Source organism: Lissotriton vulgaris, chromosome 2_1 (genome assembly GCF_964263255.1).
Source record: "Lissotriton vulgaris chromosome 2_1, aLisVul1.2, whole genome shotgun sequence".
Classification (NCBI taxonomy): domain Eukaryota; kingdom Metazoa; phylum Chordata; class Amphibia; order Caudata; family Salamandridae; genus Lissotriton; species Lissotriton vulgaris.
This window is the reverse complement of record NC_141687.1, coordinates 1,738,919,293-1,738,945,661: the sequence shown is the minus strand read 5'-3', so window position 1 is coordinate 1,738,945,661 and position 26,369 is coordinate 1,738,919,293. Positions and strand designations below refer to the sequence as shown.

Genomic DNA, 26,369 nt, shown 5'->3' with positions numbered 1-26,369 from the left:
AGATTCCATCAGTATTTCTAACCATTTTCATTTTAGCATTTATAACTTGTTGGGTCCAACAACCATTGCTCGTACAAAGGACTCTCAAATAAGTAAAAGAACGTACATCAACAATGGGCACATTGTCAATAAAAAAGGACTGCAGGTTTTTTATTTAAGCCCTCAGATCATTGTGAACATTTTGGATTCATTAATCTTCATACTCATATCAGCCATAAACTCAGAAAATGCATTCATCAATTTTTGGAGGCCAACAGGGATCCTGGATATCAACACAGCATCATCAGCATATAATAACACTGATACAGGACGCCAGGCGACACTGGGGGCATCAGCTTGTCTTCTATGGTCAACTATAAAGGAGAAAGGGTTTTGTATTAAAAATCATGAGTGTTTGCATGGGAACACCTATGTACCACCCATAGAAAGTCCTCTTGATGCAGGGAAACAGAAAGCAGTGCTTTGTGCTGTTTTGAAACAACTTTCTGGAAAGTAAAAACAATGTTGTGCAGGCTTGTTTAGTCTGTGTTAAGGGGTACAATCTGTTTTACTGTGAAAAAAGGTGATTATTATGAGAGCCTGTTGCCTAACTTAATTTCTAAAGTAACTTATTTTATTTCCATGTCTCTACTCCAGAATGCCCTGTGCCCATGTACTATGTGGAATGTTTTATGGCTGGCCCGAATGCAGTGGGATCTGAATGTCAGAAGAGCTGCAAGACCCAGGACATGGACTGTGTAAGGGGTTCTTGACTTACTAGCTGTGACGTTTGCATGTTTTGTTTGCTACAAAAACGTTGCCGTATTTATATTTATTTTTTAATGGTACACCCAACTATCCTGACTACGTACATTTAACAATTAAATGATTGTCCGTCATCAACATTGTTAATCTAGCTAAACACAAAAGGCTCAATTCCCGAAAATCTTGGGGCTTGAAAGATATGCCCCCAAACAGCTAACTAGCCAGCTCCCTTCTTCATTCCAGAAAATACGACTTACCATCTTCATGCCACTCACAGATAACCTCCTTTCCGTCACCTCCCCTATAATTTAACCTCTTACATTGCCCTACTTAAGGCATGTTGTGGTATCTTTTACTTTCGTGTTGTTCTTGTCGTGACTTGCATCCTTTTATACCACTTCAGGATCACATATGTTAACCTGTAAGTTTAGCTGCCTTTACTACACTTTGCTAAAAAAATAAGCCCCTATAAATAGAAAGCATTGGCAAAGTCAATATTGTTTACTTTGCAATGGTGATGCTGGGATTTCTTTTTTTATGTTTGAAAAGCTTTATTTAGCAATCAATACCAAATATAACATATCAGCAATTCATACAGAAGATGCAAAAGCAGCAAAATAACAGAAGAATTGGCTGATACCTGGAAGAGAAGAATAAATGCATTTTTTGGGATTTTATAAAAGGTAGGGAAGGAGAGGAAGGGGAGAAGGGGACAGAAAAAAAGGGGAAGGGTGAATTCCAACACTATGGCACAAAGAAGAAAAAAGAAACATGTATACTATATTGCATATTATATATAAATAAGTATGAGTTATTGATTAAGTAAATACATGAATCAAATTAACCAGGGTGAAAAATGAAGATCAGAGATAATATCATTCCAGGGGGTTTGACATTTTTAGAGGTTAGATGCAAGACATTTTTTTTTAAAATTTGATCTAAATAGGTGGTAAGGGGCAACCAGAAGAGATCTCTATTAACTATTTGCGCACAAGAGGAGGCAAAAGCAACATCAAGTCTATGAAAATGACAGAGGGTATTCCACCAGTGCTGTATGGAAAATGTTGTGAGAATTTTCCAGTTAAAGGAAATGTGTTGGAAGGCTAGAGCAAGCATGAGATCAAAAGGACCATGATTATGTGGGGGGAGATCTAAAGAGTCAGAGAGACTGCCAGCAAAGAGGAGGGGTATAGAGTAAGGAAAGGAAACTGTAAACAGTCGGGAGATGTATGACCAAACCTTCCCTCAAAAGTCAGAAATTGTAGGACAGAGAAAGAGAAGATGAATGAGATTAGCTTTAGAAGAGCCACAAGTCCAACAGTCAATAGAGGAGGAAAAATGTGATAAAGAGACAGGGGAAAGATAAAATCTGTGATAAAGGAACAACATAGATTGGGTAAGAGAGGCAGAACGACACATTTTTAAAGATCTAGACCAAAGTTTATCCCAGAAGATGACAGACTATTTGCATCCCAGATCCAATTCCCAAGAGAGTTCCAATTTAGATTTCGCACAATCTGGATCAGGGGCTAAGAAGAATTTGTATATAAGGCAAGCCTTGGGTAAAGTAGGGAGTATTTTGAGAAGAGAGTTTTGGGTGCCAGATGGGGGTGAGGAGGGGAGGGAATAGTAAACGTCAAGAATAATCACCATAAGAGTACTAAACTTCTGCAAAAAGCAACAGGGCAGTGGAATAAAGATTGAAATTGGGTGAAAGAACAAGGTGAAATTCCATCAAAAAGGTGCTTGACCCAAATAATACCTTTTAATCTCCACGCTTTCCAGACAATGGGTCTGTTATTAAGGAGGATAAGCGAGTTATGCCAAATAGAGGAGTCTAAGAAAGATTCATGGGAGATAATATTAATTTGAACCAAAGGTTTCAAGAGGGAACAGATGTGTCTAAATAATGGAAGGGAGGTATCGAACGTTCTGGCAGAGAAAGTTATAATTTCCTTGAAAGAAAAGGGTGATACCAAGGTTTGTTCAATGGAGAGCTAAAGGGGAGTAAAGGGGGAGGGATCTGATATGAACCATTCCAAGGCATGCAAAGGGAAAAGGATTTGTGATAGAGATGAAAACCCGGCAAGTTCACCCCACCATTAGACTTTGGTTTACGAAGAGAAGATAAAGCGATTCTGGCTTTTTTAATTTTCCAGAGAAATTTAGAGAGACATGTATCAATGCGTTTAAAATAAATGGCATCGAGAGTGTATAAATTAAAATTGGGGCAATCATCATTTTAACCGAATCTAACCGACCCCACCAAGAAAGAAAAAGAGTGTTCCAAGAGGAGAGTAATTTCTCAATTCGGGACAAAACTGCAGACACATTTAATTTAATTGAGGAGGCGATGGAATTGGAAAACCATATGCCTAGATATTTAATTTTTTAACTGTTCCAAGCAAACCCAGTGGAAGAGAAGGAGTGGTGAAGACAGAATTTTGTGAGAGGGAGAATTTCAGTCTTGTCTGAATTAACTTTGTAGCCGGAGACCTGCGCAAAAGACTCAAATTCAAGTAGTAAAGGGGGAATAGAGGTTTCAGGAGCAGAAATAAATAAAAGAATATTGTCTGCTTAGGCAGAAAGTTTCAACTGATGTTCACCATAAGAAAAAACAGAAATGGAATCATTATTACGGATAGAAGACAGAAAGGGTTAGAGAGCTAGAACAAAAAGAAGAGGGAATAAAGGGCAACCTAGACAAACGCCACATTGGAGAGGAAAATAAAATGAGACGTGACCATTAACTAAGACCGAGACTTTAGGAGCGGAATATAGTAAGGAAATAAGTGATATGAATTTAGGGCCAAAACCGTGCCAGTGTAATGATGCAAATAAAAAGGTCAAGTCTACTCTATCAAAAGCTTTCTCTGCATCAACAGATATAGCTGCCAGAGTCGTGGATTGGGAGGAAACTTTATTTAAAACATTAAGGAAAAGACACAAGTTTTCAGAAGTCAATCTCCCCTTAACAAAACCACATTGTTCCTTACCAATAAGATGACGCATGAGGGGAACTAAACATAAAGCAAGCAAATTAGCAAATAATTTATAATTAACGTTAACTAGGGAAAACGGGTGATTATTCTTACAATATTTAGGATCTCGACCCTCTTTAGGAATGAGGAAAATTGTGACCTCCTGAAAAGTGCCTTCTGTCTTACCAGCTAAGTATAATGAATGGAAAAGCGTTAAAAGTTTCGGGAGTAACAAGTCAGAAAAATACAGATAAAATTCAACAGAAAATCCATTTGGGCAAGGTGTTTTCCCTTTAGTGAGAGTATTTAAAGCAGTAGAAAGTTCATTAACGGATAAATCATTTTCAAGATCAAAAAGGATAAGATGGGAAGTAGAGGGGGTAGGAAGTTTATCAAGGTAGGTCTGAAGGAGAGAAGAAGAGGGAGGAGATTCTGGTGTTTAGAGATTTTGATAAAAAAGTGTGTTGTTGTAAAAGTAAATAAAATCTATAAGGGTGCGTTCTTTGTGTGTTTTGAGGTAATATGCTAAAAGTTTCCCTGCCTTATTACGACCACTGTAGTAACGGGCGTTACTACGAAGGAGCACTAATGATGCATTATCAGTAGTGGTTTTGTTAAAAGCGAGTTTAGCTCGTATCAACTCTGATGAGGTGGAATTTTTTGAAGAGATATGAAATTCATGTTATAAATGCTTAATATGTGCCAAAGTAGTTTTCCGCTGTTGAAGAAAGCGCTTTTTTTCTTTGAGACAAAGTCTATGATGTAACTTCTTGCAGTGACTTTAAAAGAGTCCCAAATGACATGGGGGGAGGAACTGGAGTCGCAGTTAAGCTCAAAGAATTTATTAGCAAAGGAACAAAAGGAGGAGGAGAAAAGAGGGTCAGAGAGAGGGGAGTTAATAAAAACGCCATAAAGAAGATTTGGGATGCAGAGGGAGTAAATCAAGGTCTGTGACAATTGGGGCATGATCAGAAATACCTGTAGATTCAATAGAGGAAGATAGAAGATTTTGAGACAAAGACTGAGAAAGAAATACATAGTCTAGGCAAGAAAGAATGCATGAGGAGGAGAGAAAAAAGAGAAATCCAGGGTGTCAGGGTGAGAAAGTCTCCAAGAGTCTATGAGGTGTGTCTGAGAGATAGTATCAAGGAATTGTTTATGAGTCTTATGTGGAATAAAACAGACCTTAGACTGGCGATCAAGAAATGGATCTATAACTTGTTTGCAGTCACCACCTAATATAAATAGATCAACTCGAAATTGAATACATTTCGGCGTAATCAGAGGCCAAAAAGAACAATCAAGCTGAGTAGGACCATAAATATTAAAAACAGTTAAAGGAACAGAGTTAATTAACTATTTGGCTAATATCCATCTACCTTCCATGTCATTTTCTTGCGACAAAACTTTACATTTCAATTTCTTATGACATAAAATAACAACATCATTTTTTTTAGTGGATGGAGAGAATAAAACCGTAACCACCCAGCTTCTTTTTAACTTTATTGATTCAATTTCTGTAAGATCGGTCTCTTGTAGAAGAACTATGTCAGGGTCATATGAAGTGAGGTGGGAAAGGATTCTCTGTCTGTTAATAGGGATGATAAAACCTTTTACATTCCAGGAGATAACCCTGAATGCAAAAACATTAAAAATGTAAACAGACAAAATATGCAATGATAAGAAAATAAAAGGAGATGCCAATGAAAAGGGGCAAACGAGAGAGAAGGAAGAATGAGGAAAAGAGAGAGGAAGGAGGAAGAATATAAGGAGATACAGATTAAAGAGATATACAAAAACAAAAATGCAATAACAGGGAAAGAAAGAGGAGAGACAAATGCAGAATAGGGAGAGAAAAGTAGGAAAGGGAAAAGGGAAGGTAGAAGGAAAAAGAGGAATACAAGGAGAGACAGTACATATACAAATGACAACTCAGGAAACATACCTGAGGGGAATGGAGACAAGAGAAGGTTGGGGCAATAGCGACGAACAGAAGACAAAATGCCTGAACCAGGAAGTCTGGCCACACCAGAACTACAAATAAGGGAGTATAACGGACTGAATAGCTTTAAAAATGACAGACGGAACCTATATAAATATAAGAGGAAATGAAGAAAAATGTCAGAACTCGATAAAGAGTGCTTAGAAGATAAATGTTAGGCAAGAACAAAGAGGTAAATATGAACTATATAGGAATAAGAGGAAGAACGCAACTAATATGACATGAGAAAATGCATAATAGGTGGAGATGAACAACAATATTGGAAGTGGGAGAAATGCAAACAACTGATTATATTGACATATAATCATATAGAAGAGGTAAGAAGAAGAACAAAAATAAACATAATAAAATCATACATTAATAGAATGGGAACAATGAGAGTGATAGAAATATGAATTTAACAAATCAACCCGTAGGAGGAGCAGCAATGTCCATTCTGGTCGAAGTATGAGAGTGGATACACTTCTTGAGTTCTGCAGAATCTTCAAAGGACAGAGTTCTATTTTATAAGGTCACTTTAAAGATGCAGGGGTAAAAAAGGCCATATTGAGCGCCCAATGAACGAAAAGGTGGGTGAAGATTAAGAAACTCTTTTGGCCTGCCTGCTGTAACATTAGAGACATCTTGAGAGAGAAAGACTCTCTGACCTAGCCAAGAAATTTGTCGTTTGGCCCTTATTGTAGAGAGAACAGAGAGCAAGTCAGTAAATTTCAGGAACAGAATTATAACTCTCCCGGGTTTGACTGAAGATAAAGAGAGTGAAGGACGTGGACCAAGTCTTTGGACTCTCTGGATATTCAGTGATGTTGAAGTAGGCATATCCAGTAAGTTTGGTAAAAAAGAAGAAAAAAAAGTGACAGGATCGTCTCCTTCCAAAGTTCCGGTAATCCGTAGATGCATTGGTTATTCCTCCGGTTGCGGTTTTCCAAATCTTTGGTATGCTGTTGAAGTTTACGAACCTCCTTCTCTAGTGAGGAGAATCTATGAGAGTCACTTTGAACAGTCGAGAGTTGTTGTTCCATTGCAGGGACTCTATTCTCCATTGAGGACCACTTATCTTCCAAAAATTGCATTTTACTGTTTGCTTCTTCCACAAACAGGCGCAAAGCGCAAATTTCCTCCTACAACAGTTCCATGGAGATAGCAGGAGATGGCTTATCAAAAGATGGAGGATCCTGCTTCAGTCGTTTAGGAGTGGAAGTGGGCAGAGATGATTTATGTGGTGTGGAATGTGCAAATTGGGCGTGAGCAGAAGGTAAACCAGCCATGCCTGCAGTAGAAGAGGGAATAATAGATGTAGAAGGTAAAGTAGGTGCAGGTGACGCTGTGGAGGGAGCCTTAGGGACAAATACAAACTGTGGGTTGCATAGCCTGCCCATAAACAAGTGACAATCTAGTACCACAAAACCTCTTGAGTTGACAAAAAATGTCACAGAAGAAGGCTGTCCCAATGTAAACCTGACAATGCACCAAGCAAAAATGATCTTAAATTATACTGACATTAAAGACAGTAGCATGCAGGCAATAAAAAAGAGGTGCATAACTAAAGTTAGTGGCATCCAGTAATAAGAACTATGTTGAGAAGCATTCCAGCAAGAAGGAGGTTGTCTTCTGGAAGAGGGAACACCCAATGCCTAAAGCAGTTTTGTGGAGATGTGGTTGATTCCAGAAGATGTGTGCAGGTTACATGCCATAACAGAGCAGACTGGTGGGCTGTGGAAGATAGGGCACATTAGAAGACAAAAAAAACTAACTGAAGTGCCAAAATCCAATGGCCGAAAGACATGTTACTGGTTAGTATTAAGTTCAGTGTTTGGAAGTAGGAGAGTCTGCCTATAACCCATGCGGGATGTTCAAGAGATGATATCGCGGCATACAAAATGGCAGCCGCGATGTTGAGCAGAAAGTGTGGTTGAAGGTAATGACGGTAAACGCGGAACGCTTTATTTTACAAAAAGGCTTACCGGTCTCACAGCATCATCCGACTGGAAATACGGTGGAGTTGGCTTGAGGAAGATGCAAAATAATGCACTTGCGGCTCGTTGTGTGTCTTGGGTCGGCTGAGTCCCAAACTCAGGCGGTCATCTTGCACGGTGTCGAAACAACACCCTGATGCTGGTATTTCTTAATTTTGTAATATGTTCTTCATCCAAATGAATGAAATAGTCAAAGGCAATGGTTGAACGAGGCTCATTCAAAGTGGTTCATGTTAGGTACACCTATGAGGTTTTGTGTGTAATGACTTGTATAGAAAACGTACACTGTGCTTCATATCCACTCTCACTTGTTCTTTCTATGCAATATTTCTCTATGAAAAAAACAAATCATGATCAAATATAAAAGTATTTATGCAACATTCAAATTAACCAAAAGATCACTAATAACCCCAATCTTTGTTTGCTGCACCACAATGGGAATCATAGACTGTTCCACCATACTATTGTCCATATTTTGTGGGGTAATGTTGTATAACTATTTGGCACATCAGAATCGTTCTTACAGGTCTCTGCTATGAACACCCAAGCAAAGATATTCATTGACGAACACTCTGAATAACAACCAGTGCAAGAAATATCTTCAGCAGGGATGAAGATGGGAGTCTATGTTGCTCTCTAGCTCTACAAGCATATGAACAGTCTAGGATAAAGAGAGACAAAGAAAGGGGAACATGTTGGAAGGTGGTTTGATAGTAGGGGTTAGCAGGTACCTACCACTAGTGATTTTTTTTGTTTAATCTTTTTATTGCGTTTTATATATGTAACACCAATTACAAACATATTCAGTACTTGCAGAATCAGTTGGCAACAACAAAAACATATTAATCAGGGCAATGTGTCAATGTATTAACACACAGCATTTACCCCATCCATATCTATTCATTATAATATTTTACATCTGATATAGCAGTTATACAATGTCATTCAGGCTTTGTTACTATTTCAATATAAAAGCATAGCATCAGGGCCTATTTCACTCACAAATGTTTTCTGCATGTATATTTTTACTGACTCTTTTCGGCTACGCAATAACTTCAGGGCTGATGACCATGCTACCAAATATATGACAATAAAACTTTTTAACAACAAATCTAGAGAAACAGAGGGGGGGAATAGGGAAAACAGGGGGAGGGGTGTGGCAGTCAAAGTCTACCACAATAATGTCACGTCACAAGCATAAGTACATCAAACTCAGTGTTGTCCTACTGTATACTGGTCCAGTGTACGTGGTGTGTGATGCGGATTTCAGATTTCATTGGTATTTGTTTACATCACTGTCTATGTGTAGAATTGATTAGCTGATAGTAGGAATATCTGGACGGTCATCCGAAGTTATTACTACTTAAAACACCATCAGGATAGCATTCCAGGAAGCTGAAATGGGATACTTACGAAGGCCCACAATGTCTTCTCTCAGCAGTGAGACAGCATTGGCCTTCACCCAGTTCAGCATGGATTTAACCCAGGCTTTAACCCAGGCTTTGAGTGTTGGGGGGTTGTCTGCATTTCATCGACGTGTAACTAGCCTTTTAGTCACCAGTAAATCCAAGTCTAGAAATTTGGAGGAGGCCTTGTATTTCTTATTTTTTGGTAATATTCCTGTTATGCAGGCTTCCCACGTGTTCAGCAATGCCCTGTCTGCACTTGTATTCAATAATTGAAGTATTCCTTGCCAGTAACTGTGCAATAGGGGGCATGACCCCAACATATGTAGAAGGTCGACATCGACCATTATGCAACTTGGGCAACAGGCATCTGCCCTGTTATAAAAACAATTGATTTTATCTGGGGATAGATAAGCTCTATGAACAATATAAGATTGAATCAATCTAAACCATGCATTTCTGGGATTCTGTCTAGGGCTCTCCTGCAAAATACCCCAATATATGGTCGTGTGACGTCATATTGTTACACAGTGGTGTTAAATAAGTTATGGTATGCTCCTGGATAGAGTCCTCTAACCATTTTATGAGGCGTCTTCCCTTGCCCATTATATACTGCATTAGAAGATGTGTCGGGGTTCCTGCAAAATATCGCCCAGTGACGTCTCAGCTCTGCTATCCCGGAGGCTTGATAAAAGAATTGTCCAGGAGAGATGCCTTCCTCCTCCATCATAAAGAGAAAGGGCAACAGCATGCCCTCAACATACAAGTCTCCCAGCATATGTATATCAGCATTCTGCCAGTCCTCAAGTTCTGTCATTCTAAATCTGCCCCCCACCCATTAGCATTCATGGTATTGGTATTGATGTTGCATATGGTATAACATGTCTGGTAAGATGTAGAACTCTACCAAAACATTTCTGGGCTATCTGCACCAGAAGGGGAAGTGACGTATGTGATCTAGTACATGAGTGGAAGATGGAGAGGAGTCTGTCCAGCGCATGTGGGGGACCGCATTCAACTGTATCCGCGAGGTGGCGTTTGGCCATCCGTTTTGAAACGCATTGTATTTGGGACACCAAATAGTATTGTTCCATATTGGGCTGGGCAGGGCCGATCCGCCTTGCATCTGAGGTAAGTACAATTTAGCAAGCGCCACCCTGTGTTGTTCTAACTGAGGTCTCTCATCATCCCCTCTACTGGGTGATAAATGGCGCTGGCAGATATAGTGGAAAGTTCACAAAATACTATAATAAACGGGGTAACATCACCATCTTAATAAGCGTCACCTTGCCTGCAACTGGAAGGTTGAGCATTTTCCAGAAATCTAATTGGGATCTTAGAGCTGTGATTGCCCTGGATAAATTACCATCCTTGAGATCCAGATCCGTATGAAAAATTCGTACTCCCAAATATCAAAAAACAACTGGTTGCCAGGTCGCAAATGCACCATCTACCACAAGTTGAAGGGGTAATATATATTTTATGGTCAGAAATGTTCCCTAACGTGTACCCCACCGTCTCCATGTACGAGCTTAAAGTGCATGTAACTTCCCTCCTGTATCAGCTATGAAGACGCAAATACATTTGCGTCCAACGTTAACATGTCCTCTTTCAGATCCACCATGAATGGGTCAGATATTCCGTTCCTAAGTGTGCCTTGCCAACGTCTTTTCATGGTGCACTTTTCACGTTTTCCCTGGCTCAGGCGAGTTAGGCCCTGATTCCTGTCATCGAGTCCTTTTCCTGTTTTCTGCCTCTGAATGCTCCAGCTTGGATGAGCATCTGTATCCATGACCTTTGTCTTACTCCCTGCGCGGCTAACGGTGCCTGGCTCAGCCTGTTGCCTGCCAAAATGGTATTTTGCCTTCGAGTTATCTGCTCCACTCCTCGAAAATACATTCCTGTCTGGTAGTTTAGGAAAACATCCTTCCAGCTGCAGAGCAAAGGGCCCGGCCTCACTGTCTCCATACAAGTAATTCATAGCTCCTGTTACCATGGTAGGCCCATGCCCCCTCGCATCTCATGCAGACACGTAGACGCATATGCACGCACTAGCAGTCAGTATAGAATAGCCTTTTGCCCGAGAGACCTTTTCCATTCAGATAATACAGTTCCTTTAGTACAAGATATTAGATACGATTTGGGATTAGGTTGTTCTGACACCCCAGACTTCTGTCTCCTCATGTAAGGCTAAATGTCAAGTCCCCTTCACCCTCCAGTTCCACGTCAATCACACGTCATACTGCTGCGCGCGCATCTCTGCCATATATTTCTGCTGACACTGCAGGATTCTCTTGTGGATCCACCCACCTGTGACATCACATAATGACGTTTCTAGTACCTGCCCTCATGCACGCCTATTGTAACGCCTCTTTCAATACGTATGTGTATTCTTATCTCTCCTCTCAGCTGTTACGCCTCTTGCATCTGTCATTACTGTAATGCATTGACTATATATATGATACCTTGTCAATAAAGTATTGTCTATCCTTTCCCGAGCCTTAGTGGCAACGGAAATCGATTTGCCTTGGTTCGAACCATATAACCAATTCCTTTTTATGGAATAAAACCCCTTTTAAAAACCTCAAATACCACGGATTCTGCTTCTTCTTTTTGACTGAGTTATTCTTATTGAACTTTACTGCATAAATTAAGTATAGGTAATTAATATTTACCACATAATTGGCGCCCGAACAGGGACCCCTCCCCCACCTTACGCGCCGGAGGTGCGTTGCAGGCCCGGTCCCCTGCCACAGCCGGACGGACAACTACGCGTACCCGCAGGATTTCCTGTATCTCCCTCAGGCCAACGGAGGTGACTGAGGCTGCGATCAACACCCAGTCGAGGCGGTGAGGAGTGTGGAGGATCCCGACCAGAGCCTAGCTGAGAGAGAGCAAGATCCGAGGTATACGGAGGCCCACCAGGTTCCGAAGTTCCGAAGTATCTGCGTCACGAGTCGAGTCCAGTCCAGTCCAGTGTCGAGTTTCCGAGGCCTTCTGTTCCGTGCTTCCCGGTGAGTACCGTTGCTGGGGACGCATCTAGACGTGCGCATTAATTTGTGCCGGTCAAGACGGGTTTGGGTATACAGACCCGGTATGCACTGTTTTTAGCGGTGTATCTGTACTGTTTAGCAGTATATCCGGTCTGCACTGTTTTAGCAGTGTATCTGTACTGTTTAGCAGTACATCCAGTATCATGCAGTTAGCTAGTTTTATTCTAATTATTATTGTTTGTTTTTGAAAATGTTTTAATGTGGTTTTAAATGTCGTGGTATGAGTGATTGTTCGATCTTCATTATTGTGTTTATTGTATTAACTGTGTTCAAGTTTCAAGTAAATATCAAGTATCAGGGTTTAAGATGCCGCTGTTCTCCAAATTAAGACAGATAAAAACCAGAAAAGGGGTACTCGAGGAAGCTGTTCCTATTCCACCTAGGGACACTCCAGGGTACTTTATGTACCACAAACATGGATTAGATGCCGTACTATATCTCGATTTGTGGGTAGATTATACTAAAGACTTAACAGAGAATCAGAGATGGCCCGCTGCTGGGACATGGGATGCCGATTGCATCATGAGAGTAGAAGAAGCATTATGGAAAAAGAAAGCCAGACAGTCACAAAAAGATGCCATTGAATTATGGCGTAAAGAATCGCATAGACGCATAGAGAAAGCGCTCAGAAAAGAAGAGAAGAGTAGAGAGGAGTCTGACAAAACCCGAGAAAACGTATTAGTTGGGGAAGGGATACGAGTAAAAGCAGAACAAGTAGACAGACAACGAAACACTCTTATGAATGGTATGTATCCTCTTCTGACCGAGGGTTTACCTAAAGCCACTCCAGAAGTACCAAAAGATCTGCCACCTCCATTACTTCCGACTAAATTACACCACAAGACCGCAAAGGACATTTTCCTTTCTTCCTATCTAGATGATGTAGCTCCCTCATATACTTCTGCAACTGCTCATGTACCCGTACAACCTGCTCCAGCTGACAACTCACAACAGCTACAACATCAGCCCCCAGGTCCGCAACCGCAGATTTTTCCAGGCTCACTGCCCGCACCTGCTCCCCTTGTTACTCCCGGTATTCAATAGCTACATCCATTAAATCCTTTTGGGACTGGCGTGGCCCAGGACCCAACCCCGCTACAACAAGTACAGTCAGGTCATGCCCAGGCCTCCGGTTCAGGAGGTTCAGGAGGTGCCACGGGAGGTTATCGAACACCCCCACAGGTACACCGAATTACGATGAGAGATCTAGCAAAAGCGCGGACACCGAAAGGCGTTCCGGCCGAAATACTTAGACGAGAGCTCACAGACTGCAGATATGACCCAGTGCCTGGTACGTCAGGCCCCATGTTATTAGCGTCCCTACGTTTGAGACGTGTTACAGACTACTTAATGTTACTACCAGGAATGCCAGAACATCTAGACAACCTGTATGACTTTATTAGAACAGGAGAAGGACCAGAGTCTGTTGCTGAAGCCATGTCACGTCAGAAGGTTGAGACTAAAGGTTTGATAATGCGATTTTTGGTTAATTGCTTAATAAGAGAACACGATCAGGCAGGTTTTCCGCAAAGTGAGATGGATAGATTGATTAGATGGAGTCAGAATATGTCGGAGGGCAAACACGACAAAGAAAAACAAGTACATCATATGGTGAGAAAGCTCCGTAAGGAAATAATAGAAATAAACGCTCAGCGAGCGCCCGACGAAGATCTTGACTTAGATGATCCAACTTCCTCCCAAGGGGAAGAGGAAACAGAGGAATCAGCAGAAACTTCACAACAATCAGCTAAAGAAATGATAGCTTATGTAGGTAAGGGAAGACCCTTGAATAATTCGATACGTCCGGTACGTCCAGAAAGTAAGAGACTCTATCAAGCTGCCATGTCAAATCCGAGGACGCCTGAACACTTATTTCAGGCTACGGATAAATTACTTCGAGAACGAATGGGGTACCATGTACTCGATTCTATGGATGAACAAGAATTAGCCAGGTCAGCAGTACAATGGGCTGACAGTTCGGATAAATATAGTGATGATGCGCTAGCACACACGTTTTTGAATCTTTCACCACACGAACAGCGTTTAGCTGGTATATACATGATACAACATCTCCTTATATTGTATAAAAGCCAACACTCTGATCCAGGTCCCCTACCCGATATATTGATAGAACTACTCATGAGGAAATGGAGAGGTCTAGGTACTGATTTAATTAAAGTAATTCTAGAACATCGGCACAGGTACAGTGCCTTCTTGTGTCCAAGGCTTGATCCGGCTCCCTTCATGGAAAGAGAAACGTATTACATAGACAGACAGAATCCCTTGCGAGAAGTGCACCCAGTTATGAATGATGATAACACCCTTAGACGTGTGTTTGTGTACACGCCTTTAACAAAATTGGAATTGTTAGAAATGAAGAAACTAGTGCCTAGTCATGACAAAGATCCAGCAGGGTTTCACCGCGAAATAAAAGACATGTTACTAATGGGTGATTACACCTATCCGGATATCATGAAAATATTGAAAGTATTATTGCCTGCCGGTATTTACGAGAAACTCAAGGAAAAGGAATGGGAGGTGGGAGAGCAAAAGATTGAGTGGGCTGTATTAGAAAACGAAGAAAACACTCGTACTCCAGGCCTAGGGCTTGGGGACAAAACTAAAGCATTACCAGGATTATTAGTACAAGTATTACCACGTTTATTGTCAACGAAAAAGGAAGACTGGGATGCAATCTCAGCCTGTAAACAGAAACCTGATGAAGACACTAGTGATTTTTATTCCAGATTTGAGAAATGTTTTGGTATTAATAGTGGCCTGAAACCAAGTAGCGAGTCATATCCACATCTTTTTGTGTCCAAATTAGTCGAGAATTCTCTGCCTCAGGTTAAGAACCGAGTATTGAAAGTCGAAAGCACCTGGCAAGCTAATACCCCTTCACAAATGTTACAAATGTTACAGTACCACCAGAATCGAATTAGAGAAGAACATGAACATGAACAAAAACGTATGAAAGACACGAAAATGAAAATGCTAGTCGCTCAGTCAGTTCCAGCTGATGGCCAGAAAAAGGGTACAACACAGTCCAATAATTCAGCAGGTCCTGTTAAAGGGACATGCAACTATTGTAAGCAGCCAGGTCACTATATAAACGATTGTGCAGTTTTGAAACATAATATCTCTACGGGTAAAACCAAAGAGAGACCCCGTCCACCCAGACAAGACCAGGCCCAACAACAAGTACCACAAAATATCCAGCCTATGCAAGCCTCACTACAGACAGTACAGACCGTAGCAGTACCACAGTCACAACCCATCACCGCAACACAAAACACGACACAACAGATGTACCAGTATGCACAAAATGATTATCCCGACTATCAGCGATACACATGAAACAGCCTAGAGAGGGAGGTTGGCTTGCCTCTTATTGAGGTTCCTGTAGATCAAGAGGGTCCTTATGTACATAGTCAAGTATTAGGGAAAGACAGAAAGTTTTTAATTGATACAGGGGCAAGCAGGACGACCATCAGTCACGACGAGGTTCCAGGGGCACCCCTCTCAGGCTCACAGAATGTTTCCCTTGGATTTTCAGGAAAGCCTATTATTAACGAAGTGTCGCAACCACTTCCCCTTGCAGTTGGTCCTTTGACACGGACTACAGACTTACTACTTACCAAATCATGCCCAGAAAACTTGCTAGGTATAAAGACACTGAAAGCTCTAGGAGCTGTAATATGTTGTTCTCCGGAAGGAGTACGACTATTTCTGCGCGACTTTAAAGGTCACTATGTATTGAGAGATATGGATCCCAGATTACAAAATGTCCCTGCACATTTATGGGCGCAAGGCCCCACTGATGTAGGTTGTATGCACATCACACCATATCGAGTTACACTCAAGCAAGGAGTGGTATTGCCCCGAATGCGACAATACAAGTTACCCCCAGATGCTGTAGTGGCTTTACTGCAAATCATTGACGAGCTCATTGCACAAGGAGTAGTTGTGGAAACTGACTCCAATGTATGTAATTCACCTATCATTCCCATTCTTAAACGCACCGATCCCAATGCACCACCAGTTTATCGATTAGTTATCGATTTGCGCGAATTAAATAAATGTATTGTACCACAGTACCCCGTGGTCCCTGATATCTCTTCATTATTGACAGCTATCGATCCAGAAGCAACGTTCTTTACCGTAATTGACCTGAAGAACGCTTTCTTTAGTGTTCCAATTGACCCAGAAAGCCAATACTTGTTCGGATTCTGTTTAAATGGACGAAGCGTCAAATTTGCACGCGCACCTCAAGGATTCACAGAAAGCCCCAGCATCTATAGCCAAGCACTGAAAAGACAACTTGACAGTATTCACATGCCTAATAACACTGCTCTACTTCAGTATGTCGATGATCTGCTGATCACCGCCCGAACCGAACCCGAATGTGAAAAAGCATCACTGACGGTTTTACATTTCCTAGCCGACAAGGGGCACAAGGTGTCCCCTTCGAAGCTACAATTCTGTGTTCAGCAAGTTGTTTACCTTGGGCACTTGCTGTCCAAAGGGGGGAGACAGCTCACACCTGATCGCATCCAGTTAATTGTAAATATGTCACGACCCAAGACACAAAAGGAGGTACGGGCCTTCATAGGCCTCACTTCTTACTGCAGACAATGGATTCCCCAATATGCATTTCTAGCAAAGCCACTCATTCAATTGACAACCCAGGAGGCAGCGTCTTCGACTGTCCTCCCTTGGACTCAGGAACATACACAAGCTTTTGAGGACTTAAAGAAAGCCTTATGTCAAGCACCTGTTTTAGCAACACCATGTTACAATAAGCCTTTTACACTTTTTGTTACTGAACGCGAAGGTACTGCCTTGTCAGTACTCACACAGGAACAAGCAGGTTCACACAAACCGTGTGCTTACTGTTCTAGCACATTAGATCCAGTAGCCCAGGCTCTGCCTGCGTGCTTGAAATCAGTTGCAGCGACAGCTCTAGCAATCAGACAAAGTGATTCTATAGTGTTAGGACATCAGTTGACAGTACAGGTTCCACATTCTGTGGAAGTTCTTTTAAATCGAACACAGACCCAGCACTTGACTATAGCACGATTGACAGGTTATGAATTGACATTGTTTCAGCCACACATAGAGATCAGACGCTGTAGTACATTAAATCCTGCCACACTTTTGCCGTTAAATGGAACAGACCCATTGGCACATGATTGTATTGAAGTCCTTACTATTACGACGAAGCCTAGACAAGACTTGACAGACACTCAATTACCAGACCCAGACCTGACACTTTATGTGGATGGTTCATGCATGAGAACAAGTACAGGAGAGTTAGTGGCCGCCTACGCAGTCACGACAGACACTGAAGTCATAGAAACAAATTGTATTGACACCCTGTCAGCTCAAGCTGCAGAGCTCATCGCTCTGACACAAGCCTGTATCCAAGCCAAGAATAAGAGAGTTAACATATACACAGATTCCCGTTATGCTTTCGGAGTTGTGCACGACTTCGGCGTATTATGGCGAGAGAGAGGTTACTTAACTTCTCACGGTGCCAACATTCAACACGGTCCCCTCATTCAAGCTCTGTTAGACGCAATACATCTGCCTACTGCCATATCCATCATGAAATGCAAAGCACATACAAAAATCACTGATATCGTTTCCCAGGGTAACGACCTGGCAGACCGAACAGCTAAGCACACAGCTCAGACTCACGCAACTGACCTAACAAAGACAGTAGTTCCGACACCGACTCACTGCATGACAGTTAGGGATCCCCCCCATGATGTAATTGACATACAGACACATGCCACACCGGATGAAATAAAGAAATGGACTGAACTGGGAGGGATCCAAACAGATCAGGGATGGATGACGAAGGGAAAATCTACATGGTTTCTCCCCGACTCTATGGTTCAAGTTATCATCAACACAGTACACAGTCCTGCACATCTAGGAGAAAAAGCTATGCTAGACAGTATTCAAAACATCTGGTTCAACAAACACTTACGAGCAGCAGCTAAACAGAAAGTGCGTACTTGCATGATCTGTTGTCAGTTCAATCCAGGTAAAAGCATTCCTGTAGAGCAAGGTGGATTCCATCCTCCCGATCACCCTTTTGAAGTCCTCCAGATGGATTATATCCAGATGGAACGTTGTTGAGGATTCAAATATGTCCTCGTAGTTGTATGTGCACTCTCCCGATGGACAGAAGCATATCCAGTCCCAGATTACACTGCTCCGACCACTGCCAAGCAGCTGGTTCGTGAATTCTTCCCACGGTACGGCTTGCCCCGTATCGTATACTCAGATAACGGCCAGCCATTCTCATCCGAGCTTGTAAAACAAGTTACACTTCTGTTAGGCTATCAGTGGAAATTCCACTGTGTCCGGCACCCCGAGGCAGCAGGTCTCGTGGAGCGCCATAATCAGACTCTGAAAATTCGACTTGCTAAAATCTGCAGAGAGAAAGGCGTTGACTGGATAGTAGCTTTGCCAGTTGCGCTCTTCTACATGAGAATGATAGCACATTCTCGATCAGGGCTATCCCCGTATGAGGTGGTCTTCGGTAGGCCACCAAATATGTGGGGGACGCCTATACCTCGTAAAATAACGGATGTTAATTGTAATATGCTGACAGATTACCTTGCCTCCTTGATGTCTGCACTACAATCTTGTCGTTCACAGGTAGCTGCAGCCTTTCCCGACAACACCGACGTGAAGCCCCATGAAGTGGTTCCTGGAAACTTCGACCGACGGAGCCCGCTGGAGCCCCGCTGGCAAACGCCGAAATTGGTACTTTTGACGACGAGGACGGCTGTGAAGGTTGAGGGCCGAAAAGGGTGGCTGCACTCGAGCCACGTCAAGAAGTTTCATGGACTGCCTTCTGACTTAAATTCTCAGCCCTGCCCTCCTCCACAGACTGACTCAAAACTCCCCCTGGTTGAGAAAACCGCTTCGCAAGAATATAAACTAAAACTAAGGTCTAGCAAGTCAGACAGTTTAATTGTTTAAGTCCTTCCCTAGGTGAATCGGTAAAATTAGTTTCTGACATGTATCCCCTAGACCGAAATAGAGAGAGAGATAGACAGAAACAGCTCAAGAAAGATGAATATTGTAAATCACTTCGTAGTCACTGTATAGTGACACTATTGATTATGTTTTTTCTAAGTTTATTGATTATTGCTGCAAGTATCTTACTGCACATTTACTACCCTATTTTCAAGCGTGCACATTCTGCTTTCAACGTCACTGCCGAACATTCTTTTAGCGAATTATCCCCGCATGAGTTGTCCTACAGACTTGCGCTGCGCAACAACACCTTCATTAGTATGTTACATCACTCTCATCAGACCAGCAACGCTACAAATTGTTGGATATGTGGCCGACTCCCTCCCTACCAGAAATACAGGGGAGTTCTGCCTCTATTCCCGTATCCGTTCACACATAATGGTTCCTGTGGCGCATGGTTTAGTTTGATTAATTCTTTAGACTCAAATACAGTAGTTTACAAGGGCAACTGGGTATGGGGAAACCTGAATACAGTTCTGCATAAAGTATGTTTCCCTGACAAGGAGGGACTCCCCAAAAGGACAGGGACTGATCTAGAAAATGAAGTATATGGACTAGGTAACTTTACACTTAACCTCATGATTCTGAATGTTGAATCCGAATCCGAGCCAGTCTTGCTCGCTATGTCTGTATTACCAGTCAAAGGTGAACTATGTGTTAGAAAGAATGGTTCAGTACACCTGGGTCATAGTAAATGTACTACTGTGATCGAATTCAGTGATAAGGGCAAGTCTGCGTTTAAAGCTTCACGACATTCCTACTTCATTTGTGGTCATACCGCATATATACGTTTACCTCTAGATTGGGATGGTACCTGTTACATTGCATTCCTTTTGCCACCTGTTTTCCTAGCTCCTCCAGATTATCATAGGAATACCCATCTAGTACACAATAGACCCCAGAGAGATCTCCCGATTGTCGACTATACTGAAACGGCATGGGAGCAATACACAGACTTCAATAAAGGTTTCTTTCCCTACTTAGGTGCTGTCTTTAATAGTAAACTGATACGCAAGTTAACTAGAACCCTCGAAGCAGTAGTGAATGAGACTACTTCCGCCCTAGGTAACTTAACAGAGGAGCAGTCTGCGATGCGGATTGTTGTTCTTCAAAATCGTCTCGTCCTTGACGTCATCCTGGCCGCTAGGGGCGGAGCCTGTAGAGTCATCGGATCGAGTTGCTGTGTTTTCATTCCAGAAAACGCGCCATCAGTATATAGAGCCATTACTCGTCTTCATAAAATTGCAAGTCAGATACACCAGAATCCAGGCACCTGGACTTGGTCCGGTTGGTTCTGGACTACGTTGTCAGCCTGGGGATGGAAGATCCTATCCTTCCTAGGTATTGCCCTTCTCATAGTATTTAGTTGTTGCCTATGCCTACAATGTGGGCCGGCGATTTGCGGCTTGTGCGCCACATCATGTATTCCTCATTCAAATTCTCATTCTAAACGTCATAAGAAGAAAGAAGAGCAAATGATACTACGTGAGCAGATTGATAGACTTATGAGTATCGATATATCATGAAGGGTCCTTAGGGAACAAGGAGGGAATGAGGAAATATAAATTTTATGGTCAGAAATGTTCCCTAACGTGTACCCCACCGTCTCCATGTACGAGCTTAAAGTGCATGTAACTTCCCTCCTGTATCAGCTATGAAGACGCAAATACATTTGCGTCCAACGTTAACATGTCCTCTTTCAGATCCACCATGGATGGGTCAGATATTCCGTTCCTAAGTGTGCCTTGCCAACGTCTTTTCATGGTGCACTTTTCACGTTTTCCCTGGCTCAGGCGAGTTAGGCCCTGATTCCTGTCATCGAGTCCTTTTCCTGTTTTCTGCCTCTGAATGCTCCAGCTTGGATGAGCATCTGTATCCATGACCTTTGTCTTACTCCCTGCGCGGCTAACGGTGCCTGGCTCAGCCTGTTGCCTGCCAAAACGATATTTTGCCTTCGAGTTATCTGCTCCACTCCTCGAAAATACATTCCTGTCTGGTAGTTTAGGAAAACATCCTTCCAGCTGCAGAGCAAAGGGCCCGGCCTCACTGTCTCCATACAAGTAATTCATAGCTCCTGTTACCATGGTAGGCCCATGCCCCCTCGCATCTCATGCAGACACGTAGACGCATATGCACGCACTAGCAGTCAGTATAGAATAGCCTTTTGCCCGAGAGACCTTTTCCATTCAGATAATACAGTTCCTTAAACACAAGATATTAGATACGATTTGGGATTAGGTTGTTCTGACACCCCAGACTTCTGTCTCCTCATGTAAAGCTAAATGTCAAGTCCCCTTCACCCTCCAGTTCCACGTCAATCACACGTCATACTGCTGCGCGCGCATCTCTGCCATATATTTCTGCTGACACTGCAGGATTCTCTTGTGGATCCACCCACCTGTGACATCACATAATGACGTTTCTAGTACCTGCCCTCATGCACGCCTATTGTAACGCCTCTTTCATTATGTATGTGTATTCTTATCTCTCCTCTCAGCTGTTACGCCTCTTGCATCTGTCATTACTGTAATGCATTGACTATATATATGATACCTTGTCAATAAAGTATTGTCTATCCTTTCCCGAGCCTTAGTGGCAACGGAAATCGATTTGCCATGTTCGAACCATATAACCAATTCCTTTTTAAGGAATAAAACCCCTTTTAAAAACCTCAAATACCACGGATTCTGCTTCTTCTTTTTGACTGAGTTATTCTTATTGAACTTTACCGCATAAATTAAGTATAGGTAATTAATATTTACCACACTGTGTTAGGAGCAAAGGGAAAAAAACACAATTTCCCCCAGTTCACACCCAGCCTTGATATTGAAGCAAATAGTGTGAGTGTGTTAGAGATTATCAGGGGATTGCCCGCAAATCCCTAATATAAATCAAATATCATCCTCATAGAGCAAAACGGCATGTGTTTCCTCACCTAACTGTATACCCCAATGGTCTGCTGATTGTCCCAGAGATTTAGCCAGTGGTTCTTTTGCCAGGAATAAAATAAGTGGGGAAAGAGGGCACCACTGCCTAGTTCCTCTCCCAATCAGTATAGGCTTTGAGAATAAATTTCCTAAACAAACTCGCCCTGCAGGTGTTCCATACAGTAGTTGAACCAAAATTAAGAAAAATGGCCCGAACCTAAAGCGTCGCAACACCTCAAACATATAAGATGATTCCTCTGTATCAAAGACTTTCTCTGGGTCCAAGACCATGCAGCCCGCCTCCGGTCAGGTCGCCCTAGCACTGCGCATTACCCGGAAAAGCCTATGAATATTTAGGGAGGTGTTTCAGGCTGGAACAAAGCCATTGTGATCTTGATGTACCAGGTGCGGAGTGATAGGCGCTAGTCGTCCCACCATGACACCTGCCAATATTTTGCAATCCCCATTCAGCAGCGCTAGGGGTCGATAGGGGCTTGTGTGTGTAAGGTCTTTGTTTGGCTTTGGAAGGGTAATCAAAGTGGCTTCGGTTAAAAAGGCCAGAAAGGAGATGTTCTCTAATGGCTCTGTGTACACTCCCAGGAGCTGCGGACCTAAAAGATCAGCATATGTTTTCAAAGTTCATGGGGGAAAGTCATGGGACCTTGCCATTCGATGGTGCTTGCATTGTGCCTTTCTCTCCCTTCAGAGTAAGCAGGGTGTCTAGTTCCCTGCACTATTCAGTTGCGAGAATAGGAAAGGTCATCCAGAAAGGAATGTATGCCCGCTTCATCGGTGTTCAAAGCAGACCTATATTACTGAGTGAAGTGCATAGTCAGTTCGCTATGAATCTCATGTTATGTATATTTAAATCCATTGTCCAAGGACCGAATTGCCGTGATAGGTCCCATAGCCCAATCTTGTTCGATCAACCAGGCCAATAAGTGCCCACAATGGTCAGACTCAGTGTGTGTTGTCGCTGAGTGCGTCGCAAAATTCAAACATCGCAGGTGTTCTAGGAGTTCAGTGTGCTTTTTACCCGCCTCTAGCAGTGGATTGGGTTCTGGAGCATCACTGATTGCTCAGGATTCTAAAGTCAACAAGTCCTTTTATTTCCAAAGCAAATCTGATTCTATTTGCCTCTTCAACCCACCTCCCAGACACTTCCCACGTATTGTAAACTTCATGGCAGCCCACTCCACCATGGTGGAGAATGCCGTCCCAGTGTTGTGAGGGAAGTAATCACTGAAGGCCTCCCCTATTGTATCTCTAAAGACCGGGTCCACCAGCATCTTCGGCTGTAGCTGCCACGTAGGAATGACAGAAGTCCCACATTCCCATGCCAGTGTAATGTAATACAGGTTATGATCAGAGTGTGTACAACGCTGTACAACCCTGGTAGTCTGAGCCTGTTATGTATGGGAGTAAGGAAGGTGAGCTGATAAATCTATCTAAGTGAATCTGTAGGTCATGCGGCGCAGAATAGAATGAATATATCCTTTCTCCAGGGTTATGATGCCTCCAACCATCAACCAATCCCACCCTTGAACCCATCTGCTCAGTACCGTAGAGTTTACTGTGGCAAACCTGCTTTTAAGAGGGGGGAGACTGTCTAATCCAGTGTCCATGACGCTATTGAAATCCCCTCCGATCAGCCATGGCATGTCACACCATTTTGTTAATAATTGGGAGAGTGATCTAAGAAATTGACCTTAATCTATATTAGGGGCATTCACAATGCCAAGCAAAATAGGGCACCCTCCCAGTCTGCCTTTCAAAAACACATATCTGATGTCTTCATCGACACAGACCTCCTCCATTGTAAAAGATGTGCCTAGGCAGACACAAACTAGAGTACCTCTAGCAAATAATGAGTAATCAATGGCATATACCTTACCCTTCCATTTTATCTGTACCCTGACCATTTCAGCATTATTTAAATGTGTCTCTTGTAAGAAGGCAATGCACACATTAGGGTGCTTGAGGAATGAATAAACCGCATATCTGCGAAATGATGTGCAGAGACCTCTTACATTCCAATATTGTGTCTGTCACAACACTACATTATGTGAAAATGCATGCAGCCATTTGTGTGAGTTGACAGAATGCTATAACTTTGTCCACTCCTCCCAAGAAATCCTCCATACCTAAAAGGGAAATTGTGAATGCCAACATGGCAGTGGGGGAACATTACTAAGGTGGCCCCAGAAACAAGAGGTGCTACAAAAACCCTGATGGAATGGAAACTGTCTGAATGTCCAACTGATGCCCTATATAGGGGAAAACGTAACGTGGTGTACAGCGTGTGAGTCCTGCTATTGTAAGATACCCAGGTGTCTCATGTCTATGCGCATAGTAATGTAAACAACTAAAATACCCAGTGAGCACCATGTATTGCGGTATCAGTTGTGCAAACCCCCTTCAGAGACAATAATGCATAAAAAGGCAATACCAAATGTCCTCGGGATTTACATCTTTGGATAGTTCTTGATGTCATCATTTTGACCCTAGCAGTTATACGATACCATCTAAAATCTGTGGCGTACCATCTGGAATTCGTAGAGATGCCACATCCGATAATCCAGCTGCCAACTTGCTCTCATCCTCCGAGGAGTTAATTGGGATTTCCTTCTTACTGACCATTTCTGCAGCTTCCGCTATCCACTCCACTTCATGGACCGCTGCCTGTCGCCCTTGTCTGATTTGATCCTGGTCAGGTGCCGTTGTCAGGTCAGGGTTCTGTTTTTCGGACTGTTAATGACGATTCCTCACGCCTCTCACCCCACCCCATCCAGTGGATGGCAAGCCTGTAGGTCTGGGGCCTGAAAACTGACCCGTAGTTTCGAGCCAGTCCCAAGTGTCTTGTGGAGTATCAAAGAATCTTGTTCTCCCATCAAAGACCACTCAAATTTTTCTGGATAGAGCAGTGAGTATACAACGTTCAGTTTGTGAAGCTTCTGTTTAACTTGAAGAAAGATCCTCGTTGATTTTGGACCTCAATTGTGTAATCCGAGAAAAATAGGATCTTTACTTTGTCAAATTTAACTTCCAACAGCTTCCTAGTTTCACGGAGGATCATGTCTCTATCCCTGAAGTGCAGCAACTCAAAAATAAGTGGGAGCGCAATAGCCCCCGGCGCTGGATTTCTACCTGGGATGTGTGTGCTCGCTCTATGGTGATGAAGGGAGAAAAAGAGGAGGAGGAAAGCATATTCTTGAGCCAATGTTCCAGAAAGGTTACTGCATCCTAACGGTCTTCCCCCTCCAGTAGCCCAATCAGGCAGACATTGATCCTCCTGGAGCGAACCTCCACATTCTCCGCCTTATCCTCCAGGTAACTATTCTGGCCCTGTGCTCATTCTGCTTCTTCAGGAAGTCAGTGACAGGCTTTAGTTCTGCAATGTCCTGTTCCACTGCAGTGACCAAATCTCCTAATTTCCGGTGATCTGCACAGCAACATGAGATCTAGCGCAACTTTATCTATTTTGGATTCCATTGATTCCCTGGATCGCTCTATGGCATGCAAGATGCCATATAGGCGATCATTTGGGGAGTCCTGTTGTGCTAATGGCTGCGTCTGGCCATGTCTGCTGGGCTAGTAGCCTGCAAGGAGGTCCACAAACCCTGCTCTTTTAGTGCGACCCATCTGGCCAGCCAGTTTCTCCAGTGCACAACAAGAAGTCACAATGATCCCTGCAGGGTAGAGCGGCAGAGGCAAAAATTCCTCCCAGCTCACTGTGCTGTCCTTGCTTGTAGAAGCGGCAGGGAAGGCCCCCTACAGTTCCTCCATTGGTGCGGCCAGCTGACTCATAATCCCTCCTCTGAATCAAGTACATCTTGTAGGAGACTTTAGAGTATGGGAGTCCAAAGGTAGTAACCTACTGTCCTTTATTCCCCCTACAGTTGTCTGTGTTTAAATGTGTCACAAATAAGCAGCTCTATCTCAGGCCCAGGCCTTTCCCAAGAGTTCAAATGCTAGAGAAATACTCTTCATGTCTTCTCTTAGCTGGACATCGCTCTGTTTTGGCACCTTTTTAGTCACTAGGGTGCCCAGACCCGCTATCCTACGTTCATCGCTTCTGTCTTTAGTGCCATTCACAGACCATCTTCAGCGCTCAATGATGGCCAGTGCTTGTTGATTCTCTAGGCCTGGCCCCAGCCACAGCGTAGCTACCCTCCTGGTCCCACTAGTTCATTTCTGTCTCTACTGTACCGGGCAACCTCATTT

The 26,369-nt window shown here is 42.8% G+C and overlaps 1 protein-coding gene across 1 annotated transcript in view; it reads left to right on the top strand.

The window, feature by feature from the left end:
* Nucleotides 1-26,369, top strand: part of LOC147733211 (mucin-5B-like) — a 1,334,855-nt gene that overhangs the window by 663,086 nt on the left and 645,400 nt on the right. Inside the window, exon 12 of the mRNA XM_086956056.1 lies at nt 637-737. Coding sequence (XP_086812182.1) covers nt 637-737 — 101 coding nt within the window. The remainder of the gene's footprint in view (nt 1-636; nt 738-26,369) is intronic.